At 39.6% G+C, this 12,294-nt stretch overlaps 2 protein-coding genes across 19 annotated transcripts in view; both read right to left on the reverse strand.

The window, feature by feature from the left end:
- LOC6037489 (sodium/calcium exchanger 1) overlaps window positions 1–12,294 on the reverse strand; it is a 270,881-nt gene that overhangs the window by 84,317 nt on the left and 174,270 nt on the right. The window lies entirely within an intron of this gene.
- On the reverse strand, window positions 7,571–10,461 carry LOC119765584. 4 transcript variants are annotated; one of them, XM_038249782.1, is made up of 4 exons: window positions 10,228–10,461; window positions 10,110–10,173; window positions 7,710–10,058; window positions 7,571–7,658 (listed from the first exon to the last, which is right to left on the reverse strand). In XM_038249782.1, exon 3 carries the CDS (start codon window positions 9,287–9,289, stop codon window positions 8,021–8,023), a length of 1,269 nt encoding a protein of 422 aa, XP_038105710.1. In that variant the 5' UTR covers window positions 9,290–10,058; window positions 10,110–10,173; window positions 10,228–10,461; the 3' UTR covers window positions 7,571–7,658; window positions 7,710–8,020. The 4 variants fall into 4 exon arrangements, with proteins under 4 accessions (XP_038105710.1, XP_038105709.1, XP_038105711.1 ...); XM_038249781.1 differs by having other exon boundaries at window positions 7,710–7,773; window positions 7,828–10,058; window positions 10,110–10,461; XM_038249783.1 differs by having other exon boundaries at window positions 10,110–10,461.

Raw genomic sequence — 12,294 nt, forward strand, 5'->3', positions numbered from 1 at the left:
AACAAATTTCAGGCAAAATTCCGACTTTTTACAATTTTACCTAAAATTTATATGTATTTTGTTAAAAAGCTTATAAACTTAGTTAACTTAATATAAACATTGATTTTTGTTCTTACAAACTATATCAGCTACTTTAGTGATGGTACATTTAACGTACAAATAAAGTTTGAACATCTTAAATATGATTTTAACAAGAAAAACTATGACTATCAAAGTCACCCCGGAATTAAAACCAAGAATTTTTAACGTAACTATTTTTCTAAACACTATTGAAAAAACTTTTTTTTCCAAAATAGTGCATGGACTTTGTGTGGCCTACCCCAGTACATGTTTTAAAAATAATAATCTTGAGAAAAACCTTACCTGTTGGAAAATATTCTAAAAACAAATTGAAATCCTATCAAAGTCACCCCGGTTTACGGTATTAATTTTCCATTCTGTTATTTTTGGTAAAGAAAAGAAGGCCTTTCGTGTCTCGAGAATGACAGGAAAAAAGAGTAGTTTCACGACGGAATTGCAAAAACTCATTTTTTGCATCATAAAGACAGACATAGATAAAGTTCAAGCTCAAGTAATCAAGCGATCACTTTCCCCAAATATATGCATCAACATACTCTATGTTCCCAATGAAACTTGTATCATTTGTCATTCTCGAAACTAATAGAACCTGTTGAAGTAGGGTGGGCGGTAAAGAAGTGAGTTCGCATTCCCAACAAACAGCCAACAGTCACAGCCAGACACTAAATAATACGCATTTTCGTGCTCCGCCATAAACCGCTCTATTATGGTTATGATCATCAGCATGTTTTCCCGAAATTTGGTGGGTAATGGGCGTCGTCGTCGTCGTTGTCGGCAGCAATTCGGTTTGATATTGTTGTTTCAGGGTGAAACTTCCATGAAAAGGGATATGTGTGTGTGTGTGCGGATGTAATCAAATAAATCATCATTTATCAGCGCCAGGTTTGTTTTCGATTGGTCGCATGTTGTGCAGTATTTTCTCCTCCCTTGATGGCCATGTGTCGCCATAAATTGTAATGAATTATGTGTGGAATCTGATGGTGTTTTTATTTGTGGTGCGTAAGAATATCAGATTTATTAACTCCGATGCGAAGAAATAATTGATTGAGATTGTGAATATCTTCTTAAAAATGATTACCCAGTTCATGGGAGCGCAATGGGTTTGATCAGATTCATTGGGTTGATTTTACTTTTCCATCTAACCCTGATATGAGAATCTTTCTAACTGCACATCTACCGGTTATCGAAAAAAAAAACTGTTTCAATTGAGCCTTGGGCAGTTGTAATATTTTAATCATGACCCACTTTCCCTGCACCGATAAATTTCTCTTCCCCCAGGAAAAAAAAACCAATAAATTGATAAGCGAACAATGATCCAAACCGAAAACACTGAAACGTAACCCACGCCCCAAAAAAGTCACAATAAATCAAACCCAAACAAATGCGGTGGTTCAAACTAAAAAAAAAAACTCAAACCAAACCCCAAACCGAACTTCCAAGCTGATCCTGAATCGACCAACTTCTGGTTGATTTACATCCCTTCGGGATAAAAACGCTCCGCTCGCAATTTCACGCAGACGAGGAAGGTTAGCTTTCGATTTTTTTTTTCGAATGTTTTTGGGGGGTGGCGCTGGGAGGGGAGGGAAAAGCGGAAAGAAAAACAGAGAAACCATACTGTTGCCACTCGCGAAAGCTGTTTGTGGTGGGTGGCAGAAACTCGTTAAAATTTCACAAGTTCACACGCGAAAGCTTGGCGTTTTCTGTGCGATTTCTGGAGGCAAAAACTTTTAATCAGATGTGAATTTTGGTGCCACTTAAGTGGGCGGGGTGGGAGATCAATGGGTGTTGAGGGATATGCTTTTCGTTTAGAAAAGATTTTTCAGCGATTTTGGATTTAAAACGGTTAGGAAATGATACTGCTGGATTAGGTTCTAAAGGAAAAAAATGAGATTTCAATTCTAAATATGGTTATTTCATACTGAAATCTGCTGAAAAGATTAAAATTCAATTTATTTATTCAGTCACTTTGACATCACACTAGTGCAGTTGTTCGAAGATAAATAAAATACGAAGATAAATAGAAAAATACGAATTGCATATGACTGATATGAAATCATACTGAGCATGGAAAAGAAGTGGAGCAATTCTCTACGAAATCTGTCTTTTTTCTTAAATTTTAATTTTTGTATTTTTTAATCCGACTGAAACTTTTTCGTTGCCTTTGGTATGCCCAAAGAAGCCATTTTGCATCATTAGTTTGTCCATATAATTTTCCATACAAATTTGGCAGCTGGTCATACAAAAATGATGTATGAAAATCCAAAAATCTGTATCTTTTGAAGGAATTTTTTGATCGACTTGGTGTCTTGGGCAAAGTTGTAGGTTTGGATATGGACTACACTGGAAAAAACGTTACTTAATCCACCTTAAGGTGGTTGGTGCCTTCCTTGCATTCATGTTGTATTTTAGGTGGTATTTACGAATTAATTTAAGAGTTCTTTTCATTTGTTTTTTTTTAATTATTGATTTTACTTGAACAGCAATTTTTAATTCTTTTTTTACCAACTCTTCAAAATAAAGGTGAAAAGTCTCATGAGCTATATATTTCAGTAAAAAGTTCGTGTAAATTTTTGTCGAGACAAAATGATGCAGCAACATAATTAATACAGATTTTTTCCAGAAGAGACGCAGACACTGCTTATGCGATGTGGCAACCGGGCGATACGCATGCAAGGGGGTGTGGCTGCCAATCCCCCGCGTGGTCAAAAAGTCAATAGAGTAATCTATGTGCGTATGTATTGCGTGTATGTATACGAAAATAAAGTGAGGTTAAATTTTGTCAGGCAGCAAAACCAAATGGTGCACTAGTGTGCGTAGGCGAAACGTCATAAAGCTCTATAAAAGCAAAAAGGCCCGGCCTTTGAGGATATGCAAAAATCACCCTTTTTTGTAGTTACAAAAAAACTTTTTCTTGGCATAGCTTTAAAAGTACTTCACTAAACAGAATAAAATTTTATAGGGTCTTAGGGAACCCCAAAACGAACAGAATAAGGCGGATCCGGCCAAAATCGGTACAGCCAGTTCTGAGATAATCGTGTGGAAAAAAAATCATGTCTACACACATCCCCACAGACATTTGTTCAGAATTTCATTCTGAGTCGATAGGTATACGTGAAGGTATATCTAGGAGTCGTATTTAAGAAGTTCATTTTTTGAGTGATTTTATAGCCTTGCCTCAGTGAGGTGAGGAAGGCAAAAAATGATACACGGTTAAAAAAATTTTTGGTGGTTTTTTATTTAACTTTTTGTCACTAAAACTTGATTTGCAAAAAAAAACACTATTTTTAATTTTTTGATATGTTGTAGAGGACATCAAATGCCAACTTTTTAGAAATTTCCAGGTTAGCATTAGCATTAGCATTTGGAGGACGCCCCACCACCGGAAGGCTCCACAACGCTTATCCCACTGTTTGGTATGACTGTATTAGACCCTCATCCGGAACAATAATCCAACACGGGAGATACCATGTCTTCATCTTTTGATGAGTGTGTAATACAACCCAGGGCATAAGGGGGTCCAGGCCGGGTCCAAGCTATCCTCAAGGACTGGAAGGATCGTTAGTAAACACCTATCTAAAGAGCGCAAGGACCCCTACGTCTCTTTAGTGGTATAGATGTTTGTAGGGAGGTTTTGGACTCAATAGGGGGATGGCGTCGCTATTTTTAGACCACGTTTTCCACTTTATCTCATCGAAATCGACTACTTTATCGACTTCATTTTGCTGGGCGAGATAGGACGCCGTCTATTTTTAGACGATGACTCAGCACCTTTCCACTCTTGCACTTAAAAAAAAACCAGATGGCAGCACGATGTAACGCCAAGGACAAGGACCCAGCGCGTATATAGTTGGTAGTACCAGTATTCCTAATTCCAGATATAGCTATCCAAGTCGCGATGGCCTAGTGGTTAGCATTTTTGCTTACCGATCCAAAGGATAGGGGATCGAACCTCGAATCAAGCGACTTTGATTTTTCGTTCATGTTCACTAGGGTGGGTACGGATTTTGAAAAGTTCTCAGATCAAGTTCTGGTGTGGTTCCCCTTGTAGGGCATACCCAAAGGGACTCTCACGCCAAATTTCAGCTCATTTGGTTGAAAAGTGGCTTGTCTCAAGCGGGTTCATGTTTACATGGAAATTACTATGGGAAATTTTGAATTTTCATTCATTCGCTCCTACAGGCCTGGGTAAAACATGTAGAAACTTCTAGGATGGCCAGAAATGAGCGGAATCGTCTGGAGAACAACTTTTCCTAAGAGACCAGGTCGATTCGTTCAACCCCCATCGAGCTCAACGGCAATACATCCGGGGTTTTCGGAACCAACGGTTTTCCCCAGAAAAGCATCAAATTTTCCTTAGCATGCTATGAATGCTTGATGAAAACCGCGACGCCACATGTCAAACAGTTATCACGTGGACTAGCATCGCCTATAAAAAATACTTTTTATTACTTTTTGAACCATAGAATTATCATTCATGGTGATCAGGATACTATTCAGCTGTATTCTGAACCTCCAAATAAGAAAAAAAACTGTTATGGTGCAAATTTTACAATCACGTGGTAGCTGTTTGACACGTGGCGTCGCGGTTTTCATCAAGCATTCATAGCATGCTAAGGAAAATTTGATGCTTTTCTGGGGAAACCCGTTGGTTCCGAAAACCCCGGATGTATTGCCGTTGAGCTCGATGGGGGTTGAACGAATCGACCTGGTCTCTTAGGAAAAGTTGTTCTCCAGACGATTCCACTTATTTTTGGCCATCCTAGAAGTTTCTACATGTTTTCCCCAGGCCTGTAGGAGCGAATGAATGAAAATTCAAAATTTCCCATAGTAATTTCCGTGTAAACTTGAACCCGCTTGAGACAAGCCACTTTTCAACCAAATGAGCTGAAATTTGTCGTGAGAGTCCCAATGGGTATGCCCTACAAGGGGAACCACACCAGAACATGATCTGAGAACTTTTCAAAATCCGTACCCACCCTAATGTTCACAATTTTAAGATTTATTTTATCTATACTTTCTCGTTAGGAGCAGGTGGGAATCGAACCCAGGACCATTCGCTTACAAAGCGAATACCATAACCAGTCAGCCACGGCTGCTATCATAAAATAAATAAAAAAAGAGAGTATGATAAAAATTAAAATTCTGCCATACATAACCATTTCAACGCACCTTAACATTTCACCTGAATTCAATATCTCCCAGCAGTAGAACGCAAAAGATCTGGTATGACATTGTGATTGTCACTTGTCATCCCGTTGATGGTTGTCATTCACCACGTTCCGGGAAAGCTAATAATTCCTCTCACTTTGAAGGAAAGGGGGGTCTCGTTTTTCTCAAGGAATGGGATTTTATTTGCTGTGGTCTTCATTTAATTATTTGAAGGTTGAGTTATACTGCTAAACGTATTTTTTACTAGGCAAACTTGTTTAATAAGCGTGAAAATCAAGCCAAGTTTTATAGAACAAATATAATATTTTCAAATATTAAATAGAAAATTAATTACGACAATTTTCCCCGCCAATACAAGTTTCTTTGCTCTCGCGGGGGAGATGATGACGGCGGTTTTGGACCTGCCGTAACAAGAGGGAGCAATTTCTGGCCCTTGGGGAGCTAATGATCAAGCACATCTACAAAGTATAAAATACTGTGATTTAGTTATATGCTTTTTCTCTTGCTTTCCCCTTTCTTTTGCAGTTTTAGCAAGTTTTTTCTTTTATTTTTTCTTGCCCTTGTTAGTGCCTTAGTTATAGAAATAATTGTTCCAAAATGCAACACACAGCTGAAAGGAACTCCAAAACTCTGTTATGAATTGCAAAAGAACTGATTTTATCTTGATTATTCACCAATAAACCCGAATTGAACTGAAATAAATTTGTGCTTAGTAAACCTGTTTAAATTATTATTTAAGTATGCATATTGTTTACTTAAAATGGAAACAAAATGAAAACCCACTGTGCAGTATGACAATAATTAAATTGTTCCGTTTCCATTAGGAAGACAAAAGTCATGAAGAATCATTGAATAAGAAACACAGAATAGCAGTGTAAAACATTGCGCCGGAGTTATCAAACGTATCAGAAGTGTAAAAAATTAAAACGTGTTGCAAACAAAGAAGAAGTTTTTTTTTATATTCGCGCAAGTCGACGCCTTTTTTTCATTTTCAGCCAAAGTCTTTCTGACACCTCCCCACGAACGTTAAACTTTGGGTTCGTTTTTTTTTACTGTCATGATTTATTATCCTAGCCTGTGTTTCGTCATTTTTATTTGCTTTTGTGGGTGAGCGGTAGAAAAAAAAACTGCACCTCGGTTTCCGCCTCGGTGAATCATAATTTTTGCTTCGCTTTTTTCCACGATTTTGCGAGGCCTTGAAAAAATATGATCGAAAAACGAGTGGCGATTGTTTATGGGCAAACGCTGTTTGTAATCGCAGCGGGGGAATTTATTGCGCGGATTTTACTTGTCGGAAATTAATTGAGCAAACGAAAGAGGGATGCGAAAGACCGAACCAGTTTTTTTGGGTGCAGTCAATGAAAAACAACTGAATGAAAAGCGCTCAGTTTGACGACAGAGAAGGATTCAACTTGTGAGAAGTACTTGGTTAGCGTTGTATAGAAAAACATCGCCAATTTAGGTAAAAGGGCTCTCAGCTTAAGCTCCTCTTGATTGAAACAAATGAAAATGTGCGAAGGGAGACTCAAATTGAAAAGGAGACATTCAAATTTTCTCAATGAAAAGCTATGAGGGGGTTAGGTAGAAGAGGGATGTAGAAAAATACATGTTGCTTGGAGCTCTTGGAATATTTTTTTGATGAGATTAATCCCGCCTTTTTCTTACTCAGAAATAACTGTTAGGTAAATCTTTAAAAATATGCAATGGGCTTCTTCATACTCTACCTAACCCCACTTTACACCTAATTAACTATTCATTTTCCCTAGTCGGCTAACACAACACTTCAGCAGCCTCCTTAGCCGAGAAGAATTAAAACGATTTCCTCACAATTGCGCCTGCAAGCCTCCTTCGCCTCCTTCTGGAACGACCTTCTCATTCCCCGGTTAATGGTCCGCGCTCCCATAACAGGGGCATTCTTTACGTACCGTCCAACCATCTAGGCCAGCTGGCGCGGTACAAGCGATAGTATGAGTGCACTGAATTAATAACGTACTTGGTTACACGCTGGCAACCCGGTCGTCGGGGAATACCCAAGAGTACCTTGCTTGCTTCGTTAATTTGTGGGATAATTTCGGGACTTTCAACTAGTTAAAATTGCAGACTTTTATTATTTTGATTTTTTTTTTTCATGGAATTCTCAATAAGGATTTAAAAAGACGACGCCTTTACACCCAATTTGATCTTAGCCCAACTAAATTTGTTGTCGATCTGTTTTGATGGCTATGTGCTCTCTGGATACTGGATACTGGATAGGAATCCCAGTTTTTTGGCGGTCATATCGTTGTTCGGTAATCTTAAAACTCATTAGAAGTCAAATCAGTGTATATGTTGACGTTGGGGGAGGGCTGGATTTGCCGTCTTTTCAGCGAACAAGAAACACCGTTCATTTTAGTGATCTTAATTGCTAAAAGCTGTTTATTAAACATTAGTAATTTGGTTAAACTAGATATAATTTTACTCACAAAATAGGTTTCCTAACCCAACTTCATTCCCAACTTAGAGCAGCAATTTGGTGCGTTGCGAAAACTGTAACAAATAATTCTTAATTTTTCCTCCTGCAGTTTACGCCCACCAACTTACTCATGAATTCTTTTCACTGACTTTTCTACAATTCAAACGCACTATCCTGATTGGACATCTCAGAATAAGTCGGCTTTAACTGAGATTAAACAGAATATCAAATTACTCGCCTACTATTCTTGTGCGTTAACTCTTCTTATTCGCTATCGCTCACCAAGATATAGACCGTTGCTAACCATCGCCTAACCCTACGTTAAGATCTTCGAGTTCGTAAGCACATCGGCAATTTCAGCGGCAACATTTCCCCGACCGTAAGAGTGGTCCAGCGTTCCGGTCCACTGTTACCTCCTCTCGTGCTAGCAGCCGATGTTACTGATAGTTGTCCTACGAGTTGCATTGCTCTGGTACTCGAAGAACCTGCATCACTCGATGACTTCCCACCGGGATCGATTTGGAACCACTGGATCTTTTTCTGTCTAGGAAACTGACCCAGCAAAGTTCTGCTACGGTACGATCCAGACCGTCCCAGCTCACCATCTCCGATCTTTGCAGTCGAGTGTGAAACAGCAGTCATCGGTACTCCCACTTGATTCCTGTCAACATTCTTGTTGAACCACAAACGCACTATCTCATGCTGTACCTCTGGCACCACAACCGCTTCCACGACCGACTGCGACTTCCGTGAGTACTGTTGATTGATGGCTTTCGTGTATCCTGGGTTGTTGTGATCACCTTCTTGCAGCTGCAGTGGGAACATCATTCTGCCAGCTGTCACACCGCTGAACCACTTTGTACCATGGATAAACATACTTTTATCCCATGTTTCGGAATTCGGCAACACGATTTTCAGTACGAACAGTTTGTCAAGTTGTTCATGCCATGTCGCCGAGACTCCGCACATCCCCTTCTGCTGCATTGATGAACTCATTCGGCGTTCATTCTGCCCTGGTTGTCCAACCAGCTTTCTCTCTTTCTCAAAATTCTCTGCACCGGAATATTCATTCCATCGACCGATGGTGATAGACGTGCAGATGAACATTGGCTCATCGTGAGACTTGCCCTTCGGGTTTAGTCGCCCTCGCTGCGTCATCGAACAAACGACAAGCGGCGATCCAGTATCTTGCAGAGGTGGTACTTGTTGGTTTCGTCGTTCCGACAAACGCTGCGTGTCCCGGTTCTGAAACGCTCGTTCTGGAATCGATCGCTGCTCCTGTTGATAACTGAGTTTCTGCTGTCCAGATTCCCGATTCACCATCAGCTGATCCTGAACGAGTTTCTTCGACGACACCAACCCACCGAATTCCACCCCCAGCTGTGCTGCCACATCTTGTAAACAACTCTCAACGACGTTTGTTTTGCTCGCAGATCTTTTGTTTCTCGACAAACTGGGCTCGTTTACAAAAAGACAAGAACTGCTGATAGATTTGTGAGTGTTGTTGTCGTTTACACACGTTTGTACAGTAGGTGTGAGTGTGAACGGTAGTGAGCTGACGGCAGTTTTGCTGCTTCCCAGCCTCGACATGTAGTTTCTCCCAACGATGACATCCAATCCGCGTCATTTCGGGACACACCAGCAAACGTCCTTACTGAAGTGGATTTGCCGGCTGATGGCTTGTTGCTATCCACCCCGGCACCTACTCCAGATGTCGAACCGATTGGGTTGTCCTGACCCGATTGTACTGTTGTCTTCGTTGCCTCCACCGTCGAGTTGGAAGACTCACAAAATAGTACCCGATGCTGCTCATCCTCCTTCTTATTCTCCGCACTCTGCTGTGTAATCGTGCCTCTAACCTCAAAACGTCCCGAACTCATAATCTGCTCTTCCCGTAATCGAAAGGAGTTTTCACACTCCTCTACCTTCTGCTGCAGCTCCGCTTTGGCGATTTGGTAGTCCCGTTTAATCCGCGCCTGTATCTCAAGCCATTCTCGCTGCTTCGTGGCCAACGCCTCCTGGGCAGCAAGTTGATCCTGGCGTAACTGTTGAAGTCGTGCCGCGTAAACTTCCCTGCATTCTTGGCGATACTGGTGGCTAATTTTGGTCGAACCGCTTGGCAAACTGGCGTTCCTGGTAGCGTTTGCGTCGGGCAACCCCGACCGGCATCGACAGTAGCTCCACATCGTGTACACATCCGGTGTACCGCATCTCCGGCAGGGAAATTCCAGGCTGTTCGCGATCGGCATCTTGATCGGATCTATTTTCTTTTAGTGTTGACGTTGGGGGAGGGCTGGATTTGCCGTCTTTTCAGCGAACAAGAAACACCGTTCATTTTAGTGATCTTAATTGCTAAAAGCTGTTTATTAAACATTAGTAATTTGGTTAAACTAGATATAATTTTACTCACAAAATAGGTTTCCTAACCCAACTTCATTCCCAACTTAGAGCAGCAATTTGGTGCGTTGCGAAAACTGTAACAAATAATTCTTAATTTTTCCTCCTGCAGTTTACGCCCACCAACTTACTCATGAATTCTTTTCACTGACTTTTCTACAATTCAAACGCACTATCCTGATTGGACATCTCAGAATAAGTCGGCTTTAACTGAGATTAAACAGAATATCAAATTACTCGCCTACTATTCTTGTGCGTTAACTCTTCTTATTCGCTATCGCTCACCAAGATATAGACCGTTGCTCACCATCGCCTAACCCTACGTTAAGATCTTCGAGTTCGTAAGCACATCGGCAATTTCAGCGGCAACAGTATAATTCAACAATTCAAAAATAATGGTAGAAAGCTACAACCAATGATGCACTGTTCGTGCACTATGTATGTGTGTGTGTGTGTGCAACCAACCAAACGGGACCACGCGGTCGCTTCATACAAATTGAGTTGTTTCCATTTTTTTTTGTTCTTGAGCTCTTGTCAAATGGACAAAGGCCCATCATGTATATAGTTTGTAGTAATAGTATTCCTAATTCTACCAATCCAAAGAACGGGGGATTGAACCCCGGTTCGAGTGACTTTGATTTTTCGTTCATTTTTAGAGTTTCAAAATTTCATATTTCCTTAATTTTCTCGTTTAGAGCAGATGGGAATCGAACCCAGGATCATTCGCTTTCAAAGCGAAAACCGTAACCAGTCAGCCACGGCTGCTCCATGCACTGTTCGTGCACTATCAGCCCGGGAGCATGTTGACAGCTCCCATACAAACTGAGCGTACCCCTTTTTGTGGGCCCAGTGGGCCTAAGATGGCGGCCTTCGATATTATCTAGCCAAACTTTTGAATATGGCGAATAGTTTATATAAATATTGTTTTTGCCTTGTTTCGGTGTAAAACGACAAAATAAGTCTGGAATCATTTTCTTAAAAAAAACTTGTTTAGAGATACGCCACGTTCAAATATTAGTCTAGAACAGTTGAAATGAACGTGCCGCGAAAACCGTCATGAAAAAAAAGTTTCCCATGCAAATTTTGAGTTGCGTATTTAATGGGCGGACTCCGGCGAGGCCCAGTGGCCATCTGTCGGTGATTACGCGCAACTCACGAAATCTGTCATCTTAGGGTCCGGCTGTCACTATACCCTCAAATGAAGGACTTCTGTTATCCAGTATGAACGTCATATTTTGACCAGTTGTTCTTACATTCAAAATTAGAATCGCTCGTCATTCTTGCGCTACCAATATAATTTTACAATACGAAAAAAGAAAATTTCCAGTCAGTGGATGTGAGTCAATTGACATAGGACTAGCAAACATTAGGCATCCGTTTTTGCAACAATCCACGGCTAGAAGTAATATCCTAAATACACAGCTAAAAAAGTAGTAATCCAGCTGCATGTAAAAGGCCTGGGTGTAAAATAAATATTGCATTATTTTATGTGATTTTACACTCTGAAATATGTAGCCCATCAGTAGGGTTAGTGAAATTTCACGATTTCGCGGACAGCGTGAAATCCGCGAAATTAGGCTTTTTCCGTGAAATCCCGTGAAATTTTATGTTTGTGTGAAACTGTAACGATTTATCTCAAAATAATTTATCAAACTCAAATAGGAATAAAAATAATCTTATGAACTACTGTAGAATTAAATGGTTGAATATCCTGGTTTAATTACTGATCTAGGGTTAGTGATTTTCGTAGACGGCGTGAAATTCGTGAAATTTATCAATTTTCTCAAATATTTATTTTCAAATAGTAACATAATAAAAATTACATCCATAAAGATTATTTAACTAAATTTTATTAGTTTTCAATTCAATAGGTTGGTATGAACAATTTGAAGAATTGTTCAGATTTTTCTGTTTTCTTATAAACTAACTAAATTTAGTAATATTTTCATTCGCTGTAATAATAATTTTACTGCTTTTTTTATTTGAAAGGTATAGTTTCAAAAGAAATTAAAATAATCAAGCTTGGTTTTATTCATAATAATATGAAAAGTTTTTTTTAATTTTTTTTTAAAGGTCCAATAAGCTATTATGTTTCAAATGTTTATAGGGATAATAAAACTCTGGATTTTTTATCTTTGAAACCACATTTTAAAAACATTTCAGATTTTTTTTTTGAGTTTAATTTTAACGATATTTGA

This window comes from Culex quinquefasciatus, chromosome 1, assembly GCF_015732765.1.
Source record: "Culex quinquefasciatus strain JHB chromosome 1, VPISU_Cqui_1.0_pri_paternal, whole genome shotgun sequence".
NCBI classification, from domain to species: Eukaryota; Metazoa; Arthropoda; class Insecta; order Diptera; family Culicidae; genus Culex; species Culex quinquefasciatus.